Below are 14,361 nucleotides of genomic sequence, written 5' to 3' on the forward strand. Positions count from 1 at the left end.
CTAGCAGCATGATGGGACAGAGGACTAATGAGACAGCCTCACCAAGAGGATGCTATGGAAAAGCATTCCCTCCACCACCCATCCTTTCATGTCATGGGAAGTGGTGATGTTAAAAACTGACACCCTCTAAACTTACACTTCCTGACTGAGTGCTTGCTGATGCCTTATCAGTCCTAGCTGTTACCTTCATCCAGTCTTCCTGATGATGTTACCTCCCAGGCTTGGTCACACCTACATGTCTAAGTGATACCTTTTCCTTCTCCTTCTCATGGTTCATAGGCTCTCCAGCCCAAGTAACCTGTGACTTCCTACCCCTGCCTCCTTAAAGGCTTTGGGCTACTGGGAGTCTGTGCTTAGAGGCTTCCCTTGCCTCCTCTACAACCTCATGACTGTCTTGTCTTCCTTGTAGCTTTCTCTTTCTGCTGCAGCCAGTACACTGTGGCCTCTCTGCCTCTGCTAAGTGTGACGATGATGCCACAAGGCCAGGTCTCAGCACGTCCCACAATGCAGAAGGCAGTGATGAAGGGACTGGGAGAAGCATGGCGTGGGGTGCAAGATGGGAAAACTTTACTCTTCCCCTCTCGTCTGCTTTGGTGCTCAGGTTGGGGTTACCTGAATCATCCTCTGAGACAATGCTGTAGATGAAGCTCCCGGGGGGATGCTCAGCTGCCCGGCGATACCACAGAGGAAAGTGGTCCATGGTGAAAATACTTTCCTTCTCCTTCGGTGTCAGGAATTTCCTGCCGGAAGAAAACCCAGGGCAGTCTGTGTACAGTGTGAAGGAGCGGCAATGGAATGGGACTCCTGGGGCTGGCCTCATCATCTGGGGCTTTCCCTGCAGCAGACCCATGCCAGCGCTAGGGTCCTCCCGGTGCACTGCTGGCTACGGGGACTCCTTTGCTACCGCGACGTGGAGGCGCCTCCCTCTGTCTCGCACCCCCCCTGCAGATGTGGGTCAGAGACCGACCCTCGGGCCGGACCGGACCCGCCCGCCCGCGGCACAACCACCGCCGCTTCCGAACGGCAACCGTGGGCCAGGAGGCGCCGCCCCACCCCCCCGCCGCCCCAGGTTCCGCGCTGCCGTCGCCGCGCCTCTGCCGGCCGGCCGCCAGGTGCCGCTGTTGCCTTGGCCAAGGCTCGAGGCCGCGCCGGCGGCGGTCCCCAGGGCGAGCGAGGGGCGGCCGCGGACCGACCGGCTCCTGCCGGCGGCGGGGCGGGGGCGGCTGCCGCTCCTGCCCGCAGCCTGCGGCGAGGGAAGCCAAGGTGGTGCGCGGCCAGCGGGAAGCAACCCGCTGCTGCAGGAGAGCGGCGGGCAGCCCAGAAAGCGCAGTTAGTAGTCTGCTACAAAGCCCCCACGCCCCAGCAAGCCTCCCCCGCCCCCGAACGGACGGTCACGGCGTCGTGTCGGAATACTGAATTCCCGGAGGTGCACGCAACGAGTGACTCCAGCAAACGGCTGCTCCTAAAGGCAGGAAGGCATGGCAAGACGGGCAGTGCGTGCTCAGGAGAGCTCTCAGGGATATATCATCAGGTCATTGTGTGCCCTGGGGCTGCCTGCATCCCGCCTGACGAATCCCCTTTGCAGGCTCTGCTTTTGCTGTGTATTTTGACATAACGACAATTATTCATTTATATGCTTCCTTCCTTTCAGGGGCTGCCAGAAGCACCCCGTGTGTGATGTCTGGGGGTCTGTCACTGCCGTGTGGTGTTCAAAAGCACCGAAGGATGCTCCGGATGAGCAGTGTGGGTTAGGCATGCATCAGCAATACTGTGGCCAGCAGGAGCAGGGAAGTATTCAGTACCACTAAGATTGGAAGAGACCTCAAAGATCATCGAGTCCAACTTGTCACCACAGATCTCATGACTAGAGTAGGGAGGACACTACTGCCCACTGCAGGCTTGAACTCACGACCTTCCCATTAAGGGTCTTATGCACTACCAACTGAGCCACATGTGTGACATCCTGCCCTGTGCTCAGCACTGCTCAGGCCACACCTTGAGTCCTGTGTCCAGTTCTGGGCCCCTCAGTTTAAGAAGGACATCGAAACACTTGAAGGTGTCCAGAGAAGGGCAACAAAGCTGGGGAGGGGTCTGGAGCACAGCCCTGTGAGGAGAGGCTGAGGGAGCTGGGATTGTTTAGCCTGGAGAGGCTCAGGGGTGACCTTCTTGCTGTCTACAACTCCCTGAAGGGAGGTTGTAGCCAGGAGGGGGTTGGTCTCTTCTCCTAGGCAACCAGCACCAGAACCAGAGGACACAGTCTCAAGCTGTGCCAGGGGAAGTTCAGGCTGGAGGTGAGGAGAAAGTTCTTCCCAGAAAGAGTAATTTGCCATTGGAATGTGCTGCCCAGGGAGGTGGTGGAGTCCCCATCCCTGGAGTTGTTCAAGATAGGACTGGATGTGGCACCTGGAGCTGTGGTTTAGCAGTCATGAGGTGTTGGGTGACAGGTTGGACTTGGTGATCTCCGAGGTCTTTTCCAGCCTTATTGATTCTGTGACTCTGTGAAATGGTCAGCTCACTGTCCTGTAGCACAGGTTGTTTTCGCCCTTGCAACTAGAGCCTGTCTGTTCTGACTTGTGCAGACTGTTTTGAAAACATAAAAGGAGGCTGACAGGTTGTCACCTTCCAGGCACAGCCAAGGCCTCTGCCTTGAACGTATGACTTGTGTTTGGGGAATTCAAAGCCACAGGAACAGCTGCCAGAAAGCTCAGGACCACTGCGGACACTGTCCCCTTCTCCTTCATCTGCTGGTGAGCCTCTGAGAGCTGTGCTTTCTTAAAGCAGAACACACCAGCCTGCATGTTCAGAATGCAGCAAAAATGCAAACTATACCCTTTCCATGTCAGAACCCTCCACTGAACACACACTTTGGCCTTGAGGGAGAGAACAAATCATAGAATCATATCTGACAGATGTCAGTCACATCACTTAATGCCTCACTGGAAGGCACTGGGATGCTGCTGTGATGTGGGCAATGTAAGAACCAGAACAGAATAAACCTGGAAGAGGAATTGAGGCAGAAAGATCAACCCTGGCCAAGCTGGAATGTCAGCAGGGCACTAGAGTGCAGAGCCTCTGCACTGCAAAATGGTCCTGGGGCTATGCAGTCACTGTGGCCATTTTCTCTGGTTAGCTGGCTGAAGTCAGAGAATGCTGGAAGGTTCTGCATTGAAATAAATGCACTCTGGGACAGGGTTTTAAGAACAACTCAAAAGGTCAAGGAGAAAGGTCCTCTACTACCTGAACTCTGCAAACTAGCACCCATGTCACCCTGGTGTTGCTTTCTTCTGCTGGCTCCCCAGAGACATTTCTAAAGCTGGTGGTGATTTTGTGCTGCCCTTTCAGAGTCACTGAGGCAAACTTCTCGCTGCAGTTCAGGGACTCACCGGTTGGAAATCTTCTCAGAGCCCACATACAGGGCACTCCTCATGAGCCCAGCTCGAGTGCCTAGGAAGGCCATCTCAACCCCTGCCTCGGTATCCCTGTGAAACACAAACACACAAGCAGAAGCAAAGAGTTCTCAGAAGAACAGGCTTTTCCTTCCACCAAACTGAGGACATTTCAAGCCAGAAGCCACACCTGGAGATGTGGTCCCAAGATAATTAGCAGTATTATGATTGGGCTTGATGATCTTGAAGGTCTTTTCCAGCCTAGGAGATTCTGTGACTCTAACCCATTTACATGAGGAGTGACACTTGCTCCTAACTGCTAATGGGAACAGGTTGTTGCTGGCTAACTGTTGGCAGGTTTAGATCTCTGCCTAGATTCACACCTTTGAAGTTTTCTCATTTGGTTTTCTTCTAGGTAGACCATAAGCTTCTTTCCTCCTGCTAGCCTTGCCCACATAAGGCTGAAATGAGGGAGAGGGACTGCAGAGGGAGAATAGTTGTCTCAGGCAGGCAGAGGCTGGGTGGGCTAGCAGGCTGACTCTGAAGCAGTAGACTGATTAAGACATGTCTCACTGGAGGTATCAAGGGCACGGATGAGACAGCTACATGGTGGAGAACCTGCCTTAAAGTGAGAGGTGGGTGCTGGTGAAGCCATTGAAAAGAGTGCTGATCATTGGGTGTCTTAGCATGACTGCTGCTGGCTCAACAATGGTGGAGATTCTGGCAACTGGAACAGGGAGAGGAGTCCTGTGGCCACACATCTATGTAAGCAGCATGTTCTCTACTGAAAGCAGATCCTTTTGACATGATGCCAGATGCTACAAGTAAAAGTTGCCTCTCTGGAAATAATAAAGTGGAAATGGATTTGCTGAAGCCAGCCTGTCCACTCCCTCCCTGAGGTTTAATCTAGAGGCACTGTCAGCAGAGACCAGATCAAACTCCCTTTTCCTCACTGCTGGTGAGGGAGCAAAGTCCTTGCCACATGGGATGGAGCTTCTGCTGCAGTCATATGGGAAGTGAAGCCAAATCATGCTGCCTGCCATTTAAAGGGATAACTAATGCCTGCTGAAATGACTCCTAGTAACTTTAAACTGAAATAGTCTCAGCTGCTGTGAGATACCAAATTCTATCAACTGCAGGGGAAAATGCAGTGCATCTGAACTAGGTCCTGCAAAGAACTGGTGTGAACTCAGCTGGCCTCTAGTGATATTCCTATAAACTCACCAAACTAGAGGCTGCCCTGAGGAGGCCCAAGCTGCTGGGCTGCACTCCTGAGAGACAATTTTGGTGTTATTTCTAAAGCTATTAAGCCATTTCTGTCAGCTTTTTGAACTGTTCCTGGTTTTTAGTATGTTGTGTAGTGAATCTGTCAGTGTTTCTGGCACTGCATAAGCCCAGAGCATCTGGAGATGCCCCTTCACTGGTGCTTCACTTGTGTTTATTTCTCCTAGACTTACATGGACATGTTGAGGGCCAGTGTTGTCCAGTAGGCCTCCATGGGCGCAGTGACCACTGCGTCAAACAGCACTTCCTGGACCAACTCCTCATCACCTAAGAAGAACAGACAACAAGAGTCAGGAGGGATATGTCCTCTGCTAAATGTCTTAGTGAGTTTCTTATTGTGGAGCATCTGCCTTGGGCAGAGCAGTGAAGCAACATGTCACAAAATAGAGGTCTCCCCTTGCATGAGTGCACACAGGATCTACCAGCCTGGATGACACTGAGAGCAAGCCAATCAGATCCTGGGCTGCATCAGGAGAAGTGTGGCCAGCAGGGCAAGGGAGGTGATTCTCCCCCTCTGCTCAGCTCTGGGGAGACCCCACCTGGAGTACTGCCTCCAGTTCTGGAGCCCCTATTACAAGAGGGATGTGGAGGTGCTGGAAGGTGTCCAGAGAAGGGCCAGGAGGATGAGCAGAGGGCTGGAGCTGCTCTGCTATGAGGACAGACTGAAGGAGTTGGGGCTGTTCAGTCTGGAGAAGAGAAGGCTCCCAGGTGACCTCATTGTGGCCTTCCAGGATCTGAAGGGGACTCCAGGAAGGCTGGGGAGGGACTGCTCAGGATCTCAGGTAGTGATAGGACTAGGGGGAATGGAATGAAGCTGGAGGTGGGGAGATTCAGGCTGGAGGTGAGGAGGAAGTTCTTCCCCATGAGAGTGGTGAAGCCCTGGAATGGGTTGTCCAGGGAGGTGGTCAGGGCCCCAGCCCTGGAGGTGTTTAAGCCCAGGCTGGATGAGGCTCTGGGCAGCCTGATCTAGTGTGGGGTGTCCCTGCCCATGGCAGGGGGGTTGGAACTAGATGATCCTTGTGGTCCCTTCCAACCCTGACTGATACTGTGATACTATGAAGAACAGTTGCTTCATTTAAGAGTGTCAGGCTGGCTCTCCTGCAACACCAATGGAAGGGTTTTGGTTTGACAGTCTGGGCAAGTGAGAGGCTTTCAAATGAAATTATTCATCAGGCCTTCACTCTGCCCTTCTCCCTGACTGAGCAGGCTGCCCTCAACCATTTCTTCAAATCTCTGCTTTGACTTTATTTCTTGGTGCCCTGTGGAAGGACACCAGGCAGCCCATGCCACTCAAGGAGCTTCTTCAAAGACCTGAGTTACATCTTCAGTGGCTTCTCTGCTAGCTCTCTGTCCTTCCTCTGCATCTCACAAAACACTCTCAGCAATGTTTCCCCCAGCTTGCTCAAGCCAGTCTAGGCTACCAGTCTAGGCTACCAGTCTAGTCCAGCCTGAAGTGGGACTGAGAGGTGTTTAGCAAGGTTTGAGTATGCCATGTGCTAAATGTCATGCTCTAAGATCCCATTTATTTGACCAGCTTGGTTCCCATATTGCCCTGCCTGCATTCAATTTGTGCTGTGAGGATATGGTTGCTGCCAATCCTACTGCAGATAGACTCCTTTCAGTGAGGTTCTGTTGAGGTGATTCTCCCCCTCTGCTCCACTCTGATGAGACAACACTTGGAGCACTGTGTCCAGTTTGGGAGCCTCTATTACAGAAAGGGTCTGGAAGTGCTGAAGGGTGTCCAGAGAAGGGCCACAAGGATGAGCAGAGGGCTGGAGCTGTTCTGCTGTGAGGACAGACTGAGGGAGTTGGGGTTGTGCAGTCTGGAGAGGAGAAGGCTCTGAGGAGACCTTCTTGTGGCCTTCCAGTATCTGAAGGGGGCTACAAGAAAGCTGGGGAGGGACTTTTGAGGATGTCAGGGAGTGATAGGACTGGGGGGGATGGAGCAAAACTAGAAATGGAGAGATTGAAATTGGATGTTAGGAAGAAGTTGTTCCCCATGAGGGTGGTGAGAGCCTGGCACAGGTTGCCCAGGGAGGTGGTGGAAGCCTCATGCCTGGAGGTGTTTGCAGCCAGGCTGGATGTGGCTGTGAGCAACCTGCTGTAGTGTGAGGTGTCCCTGGCCATGGCAGGGGGGTTGGGACTGGCTGATCCTTGAGGTCCCTTCCAACCCTGACAATTCTATTATTCTAGGTGGAGCACCCCCCACCCTTTCAGTGTTTCTGCTTCCATTTACTGTGTTGAGGTCCCAAATCTTTCCTAATATTTTCTCCCAAGTGCTCCCAGCATTCTTTGTTTTTTTATGGGGGGGGGGAGGAGGGTCATAGTTGCCAGAATCCATTTCTCCATTCCTTCTGTCATTCAGATCTCAAAACCACAGCTCACCAGCAGATATTTCCCTCTCCAGGTCCTACATGTTTAAGATCTATCCAAATTCTATTTATTTTTCCTCCACAGCACTTCCAAATCTGCATGTTACTCATAGTCAGCTCCCCTGAAACCTTCCTCCTCCTCTCTGACCTCTTCTCCTCCTACATCTTCTCTTTTCAGCCTCCTCCAAAGACAGCCACGGAGGGCTCTGCACACACTGTGCCAGAGAGGATTACCTTTGCTTTTCCTTTTAAGAGATTCTCATCTTTGTGCCAAAGGTTTGTGCAAACATGCAAAAGCTTGTACCTGACACAACGAGGGGGGCTGAAGAGCTGGAGAATCAGGTGGGCTGAAGGTGAGCTGTAGGGAGTTCCCATGCACAGCTGCCCACCTCTGCACCCCAACAGAGATCCCATCCCACAGTGCTGCTCTCAGCAACTTGGGTGGCTGCCAGTGGCCTGGAGAATGGCACCTGGTGCAGTGGATGAGCAGCAGTGGCTGGCAGCAGGCAAGATAATAATTGATTAACATTCCTCCCTCCCCCCCTCCCCCAATCAATTACTAGCTCTGTTTGGAAAATAGAATTAGCAATCCTTGTTCTGAAAGGACCCCATCTGCCTAGATGGCAACATGCAGCCCTTGGAGGATGCTGGCTGCAGCCCTTGGGAGCAGAGTAGCCACAACAGCTTCCCTGGCTCCTGCTGCCTCCGTCCCCTCTAGCCCAGCTGATCAGTCTGTCTTAAAGGCAGTGTGCAGCCCCCACCAAGCTCCATTCAAGTCTTTCACTTTTCAGGGTTTCCTGTGCTGAGACCCTTCAACAAGGCCAAGTTATGTGAGGGCTCTGAAATGGGAAAAAGCAATCTCTGACAGAGGCAAGGCAGTGATCCTCACAGCTCATTTCCAGGCGGGAATTAAGCTGGGTTAGGGTCCTGTGTCTGTGAGCAGGTGCCACGGGGGCTCGGTCTGACACCAATCTGTTTGTCACAGTCTCCCCTCTCCCATGACTGGTACAGGAAAACCCCAGCAGTGCCCTTTGGGTGCCTGGGACTCACATTCCAGGTCAGGCTCCTCTCCGGTGAGGAAACGGATCACAGCCTCCAGCTGGCTGAGCTTCCGGTGGTCCGGATCAATGTCAGTGATGCAGTAAATCCTGGGAGGGAGGGGAGAGCGAAACCACAATCAAGCAAATGTTCCTGGGAAATGATAACTGCAAGCAAAAACTCGTGGAGAAAGCTTCAGCTGCAGAGGTTTTGGCCTTGCTGCATGCCATGCCCACACAGAATCTAACAACGTGGCTATAAGTCAGACCTAACACTAAGCCAAACCCCGACTGATCTGACTGCTGCGTGTAGGAAGGTTGCTGTCATGTTCTCCAGCACAATGTCATGCAGCAACCCCAGGTTTATCCAGCTGTTACCTGTATTATGCATCAAGATTTGTACTTGTGTCTATAGAAACAATAACAATGTGATGGAGAGACCTGAGAAGCAGAGGATCAGATGCAATGTGAGGAAAACAAGCGGAGAAACCAAGAGACGGCTCTACCCTGGGGAGGCTGTGCCTGGAGTATTGTGTCCAGTTCTGGACCTTTTAGTTCAAGAAGGGCCTCAGGGAACTGCTTGAAAGAGTCCAGCACAGAGCCACAGAAGCAATGAAGGGAGTGGAACATTCTCCTTACTAGGGGAGCCTGAGGGAGCTGAGGGCTCTGGAGCTTGGAGAGGAGGAGACCAAGGGCTGCCCTCACTCATGTTGATAAAGCTGTGCAGGGTGAGTGCCCAGAGGCTGGAGCCAGGCTCTGCTGGGGGATGCCCAATGCCAGCACAAGAGGCAGTGGTGGAAGGTGAGCCATGGGAGGTTCCATGGAAACATCAGGAAAAACTTTTTCCCTGTGAGGGTGACAGAGCCCTGGCACAGGCTGCCCAGGGGGGTTGTGGAGTCTCCCTCTTTGGAGATATTCAAAGCCTGCCTGGATGTGTTCCTGTGTGACCTGCTCTAGGTGCTCCTGCTCTGGCAGGGGGGTTGGACTGGACCCTTCCAACCCCTAACATTCTGTGATTCCATAAAAATGAGACGAGGAGGAAGACTGCAATATGATGCAGTGGAAACAAAAGCTGCCCCTAAGTGGGACAAGCTGCAGGGTCCTTGGGCCGGTCTGGGGAGAGGCAGGAGAACGTGCTACAAATGTATTCGGAAAGAAACCAATCTTCTAATGCTGCTTTCAATTTTGCCTGCTTGGTTGTCAGCACAGTGAAGGAGAGCGAAGGGGCTGAAAGGAGTGATTTATGAGAGCAGCCTCAGAGAAATGAATATGTAAAGTGTGGTAAGCTGACACCCCAAGTTAGGAGTAGAGGGAGAAGAAGTCACTGCTAGTGTCTGCAATGTGCTGCCTGAGAAAGCTGACGGTGTAATGCGAGGTGTGAAGGGCTTCAGGGCTTCTTGAATGCAGTTATTTTGGCTTTGATACAGGCTGGGTTGGTGTGCCTGGGTGGGACTGAATGTTGGCTTCATGGCAATGCCAAACTTCACAGCAATAAATGAAGAGTGCCACGCTTCACCCTGCTACCTCTCCAAACAAAGCAGAGACATCAGTGGTGCTTGCTCTTGAAACCCGGGCCATAAATCACCTTCATGCTCACTAGAAATTAGATCTGGGCTCAGCTCAGAAGAATGACAACCAAAAATAATCTCTTAGTAAGCTTGCAAACACAATTTCCTGACAAGTCTGACATACTGTAGGTTTGGTAGCACAATTCTGAGCAACATAAGGAGGGACAAAATAAGACTGAGCACAGAAGACTGCTGAGACATTTCAGGAGATGTTTCTTAGCAGAGGGAGGTGCTAGGCTTTGGTGGGATCTCCCGTGGGAAGAAGTGGAACTGAAGTGCCTGGAGACAATCTGAGCTTTGCAGGTACAGCCCTAAACAACACTGTTTTCTTCTCCAGGCCACAGAGGGTGGTGAACTCAAGCCAAATTGCTTGGAGCTTGACCTGTGCCATTGACAGGACGTCCTCCACTTACCATTCATTTGCTAAAGACAAGTCTGGCTGGAGCAGGTCATGCAAACCTGAAACCAAGTGAGACACAGAGCATTGAGTTAGGTAGCAGACAGGATACACCAAGGGAAGGGAAGGGAAGGGAAGGGAAGGGAAGGGAAGGGAAGGGAAGGGAAGGGAAGGGAAGGGAAGGGAAGGGAAGGGAAGGGAAGGGAAGGGAAGGGAAGGGAAGGGAAGGGAAGGGAAGGGAAGGGAAGGGAAGGGAAGGGAAGGGAAGGGAAGGGAAGGGAAGGGAAGGGAAGGGAAGGGAAGGGAAGGGAAGAAGGGAAGCAGTGAAATTCAGAGTAGCTACCTTGTCCTTTAGCACAGCATGGCTGTTTCACATTAACCTACCTTCTTCCACTGAAGTGTTCCCCAGCAGAATGTACTCCCCATGTCCCCTGGATAGCACAACACCCAGGCTGCAGGGAGAAGGACAAGAGAGGGCTTGTCAGCAAGGAGGGGTATGATCCCTAAACATGACTCTGCAGTCAGAGAATCATGGAATTGTCAGGGGTGGAAGGGACCTTAAGGACCACACAGTTCCAACCCCCCTGCCACGGGCAGGGACACCTCACACTACAGCAGGTTGCTCACAGCCACATCCAGCCTGGCTGCAAACACCTCCAGGCAGGAGGCTTCCACCACCTCCCTGGGCAACCTGTGCCAGGCTCTCACCACCCTCATGGGCAACAACTTCTTCCTAACATTCAATCTGAGTCTCCCCACTTCTAGTTTTGCTCCATTCCCCCCAGTCCTATCACTACCTGACATCCCCTGCAATAGCAACTCTTAAATAGGTGAACTCTCTCTATAGGTGTTAAAGAAAAGAACCTCATCAAAAAATGGTTGAGTAAGATCCAATTTCAGCAGAGAAACTGAGGAACCTATCTGTAGGGCTATGAGACATTTGTCCTGACAGATTTTTTTGTCCAGCTTGGTAGGTTCAGATCATTTCCCAAGTGTGTGTCAATCTCAAGCCATTGCAGCCATTTTTGAGGGCAGGTTTTTTGCCCAGCTTTGTAGGTTCAGGTCAACAATAACTCCACAACCCTCACAGTGGAGAAGTTGTTCCTGATGTTGAGGTGGAACCTCCTGTGCTGGAGTTTCCATCCATTGCTCCTTGTCCTATCCCAGAACTTTCTCCTCACCTCCAGCTTAAACCTCCCCTGGCACAGCTTGTGACTGTGTCCTCTTGTTCTGGTGCTGCTTGCCTGGGAGAAGAGACCAACCCCCACCTGGCTGCAACCTCCCTTCAGGTAGTTGTAGAGAGCAAGAAGGTCTCCCCTGAGCCTCCTCTTCTCCAGGCTAAGCAACCCCAGCTCCCTCAGCCTCTACTCACAGGGCTGTGTTCCAAGCCCCTCATCAACTTCGTTGCCCTTCTCTGGACACCTTCCAGCAAGTCAACCTCCTTCCTAAACTGAGGGGCCCAGAACTGGACACAGGACTCAAGGTGTGACCTAACCAGTGCAGAGTACAGGGGCAGAATGACCTCCCTGATCCTGCTGGCCACACTGTTCCTGATGCAGGCCAGGATGCCATTGGCCTTCTTGGCCACCTGGGCACACTACTGGCTCATGTTCAGCTGCTGTCAACCAGCACCCCCAGATCCCTTCCTGCCTGGCTGCTCTCCAGCCACTCTGACCCCAGCCTGTAGCACTGCCTGGGGTTGTTGTGGCCAATGTGCAGAATCCTCATCTCCAGCCCAAACCTTCCCTGGCACAGCTTGAGACTGTGTCCTCTTGTTCTGCTGCTGTTTGCCTGGGAGAAGAGCCCAGCCCCCACCTGGCCACAGCCTCCCTTCAGGTAGCCATTTCAGCCATTTTTGGTGACAGCTTTTTTTGGTCCAGCTCTGTAAGTTCATGTCAGCAACAACATTTCCCATATGTGTGCCAGTTCTGAGCCATTTCAGCCGCTTTTGGGGACACTTTGCTGCTCCAGCTTTGTAAGTTCCAGGTGAAAAAAATAGCATTGTCCAAAGGTGTGCCAATTTCAAGCCATTTCAGCCATCCCTGCTCCAGCTTTGTAAGCCCAGCTCACAAATTAACCTTTCTTGAATGTTCTGGTTTTAAGCCATTTCAGCCATTTTTGGGGACAGATTTTTAGGTCCAGCTTTGTAAGTCCAGATTAAACAATTAACAGTTTTCAAATGTTCTGATTTCAGCTGGGGGAAAAAAACCACACCATTTGTTTCCCCCCCCCCCCCCCCCCCCCTTAATTCCTGATGTGATGTTTCAGGATCTGCAGTGTATGACAATGTTTTGCTCAGAGCCATGCACCAGAGCCAGACCCACGTTCGCTGCAACTTCAACTTGCTGAGGGTGCACTCAATGCCACTGTCCATGGCACCCACAAAGCTGTTGAACAAGCCTGGTCCCAGGACTGATCCCTGAGGGACTCTGCTTGTCCCTGGCCTCCACTGGGACATGGAGCCATTGACAGCCACTCTTTGGGTGCAGCCATCAAGCCAGTTCCTTATCCATCCAGTGGTCACCCATCACACCCATGTGTCACCAGCCTGGAGACCAGGATGTGGTGCGGGACAGTGTCGAAGGCTTTGCTCAGCTCCAGGCAAACAACATCAGTTGCTCTCCCCCTCATCTGTTAATGTTGTCAGCTGTTCAGAGAAGGCCACCAGGTTGGTCAGGCAGGATTTGCCCTTGGTGAAGCCATGCTGACTGTTCCCAATCACCTCTTCACTATTCTTCTGAGCCAGTAGTGCCTCCAGGAGGATCTGCTCCATGATCTTTCCGGGCACAGAGGTGAGACTGACTGGCCTGGAGTTCCCTGGTTCCTCCTGCTTACCCTTTTTGCAAATGGGGGCAATGTTTCCCCTTTTCCAGTCAGTGGGGACTGCCCCAGACTGCCAGGACTTTTGGAATATAATAGAGGGGGGTTTAGCAACCTCCTCTGCCAGTTAAGTTGATCTCACAAAAATGTTTTCATGCTGCTAGAAACAAAGTTGTCAGTTACTCATGAGCTCTAGTCGGTTTTATGAAGGGACCAATTTGCTCTCCTGATGAGGATCTCCCCTGTGAAGAGAGACTGAGAACCCTGGGGCTGTTTAGTCTGGAGAAGAGAAGGCTGAGAGGGGATCTGATCAATGTCTATCAATAGCTGAGGGGTGGGTGTCAAGTGGAGGGAGACAAGCACTTTTTGGTGGTGCACAGTAATAAGGACCAATGGATACAAACTTGAAGAGAGAAGGTTTCATCTCAACACGAGGAGAAACTTCTTTGGTGTGAGGGTGCCAGAGCCCTGGAGCAGGCTGCCCAGAGAGGCTGTGGAGTCTCCTTCTCTGGAGCCTTTCCAACCCCACCTGGATGCATTCCTGTGCAGACTGCCCTGGGTGATGCTGCTCTGGCAGGGGTGGTTGGACTGGATGATCTCTGGAGGTCCCTTCCAGCCTCTAACATCTGTGATTCTATGATTCTGTGACTTCTGACTTCTTCTCTGGAGACTTTCAAGGCCCTGTCTGGATGCATTCCTCTGTGACCTGAGCCAGATTGTATGGTCCTGCTCTGGCAGGGGGGTTGGACTTGATGATCTCTTTGGGTCCCTTCCAAGCCCTGCCATCCTGTGAGCCTGTGAGTGACTGCACTGATGCTATGTGAGTCCTTGCTCACCTGAAAGGTGTGCCAGTGATGTCCGTGAAGAAGTAATCGTTGGTGAGGAAGAGAACACGTTTTTGGAATGAGAACACAGATAAGGAAGTGAGAGACCATCCAACAGACTAAGAGCATAGTGATGATGGTACCTAGGATATATGTCCCCAAGGCTAAGCAAAAGCCATTGGTCCTTACCAGCACTTCACACCTTGCTAGGGCTGGATGGAGCCAGAAATGAATGTGCTGTATTCAGCAACTTGGGACTTTCAGCACCTTAGCAGCTACTTTGTCTTTCCAGCTGGGGCTTCAGTTCAACCTTCTTTACTCTAGGCTCCTGCACAGGCTGACAGAAAGGGTGGGGAGAAGCTGCTGCCTGCCTTGCACCCTCTGAGCCAGCACACTGGGGCTCTGCTGCTCTTTTGCTGTACAGAGCAATGTGCTGGGCTTAGGCTGTGCCTTTAAAATTCAGTGACAGATTTTGAGCAGAAAAGCAGAAAAAATAAATACCTCACTCTGGGGTGTGCAAAGGAAAACAAAAGGTTATGCTAAACAAATTCATTGGGTAAATATCTGGAATCAGAGGAGCTGTGCCAGAACAATTCTTCTCCTCTCCTCTCCTCTCCTATTCCTCTCCTCTCCCTCTCCTATTCCTCTCCTCTCCCTCTCCTCTCCTCTCCTC

The 14,361-nt window shown here is 52.1% G+C and overlaps 1 protein-coding gene across 1 annotated transcript in view; it reads right to left on the reverse strand.

Annotated features, from left to right (window-relative positions):
* Positions 1 to 14,361, reverse strand: part of CACNA2D4 (calcium voltage-gated channel auxiliary subunit alpha2delta 4) — a 197,890-nt gene that overhangs the window by 90,369 nt on the left and 93,160 nt on the right. Inside the window, 7 exon segments of the mRNA XM_068141829.1 lie at positions 613 to 740; positions 3,384 to 3,479; positions 4,844 to 4,937; positions 8,093 to 8,190; positions 10,061 to 10,106; positions 10,429 to 10,496; positions 13,701 to 13,763. Of these exon segments, the coding sequence (XP_067997930.1) occupies positions 613 to 740; positions 3,384 to 3,479; positions 4,844 to 4,937; positions 8,093 to 8,190; positions 10,061 to 10,106; positions 10,429 to 10,496; positions 13,701 to 13,763 (593 nt within the window).

The sequence above is a fragment of the Melanerpes formicivorus genome, unplaced genomic scaffold, assembly GCF_026170545.1.
Source record: "Melanerpes formicivorus ecotype bairdi unplaced genomic scaffold, bMelFor1.0.p_v2 SCAF_8, whole genome shotgun sequence".
NCBI classification, from domain to species: Eukaryota; Metazoa; Chordata; class Aves; order Piciformes; family Picidae; genus Melanerpes; species Melanerpes formicivorus.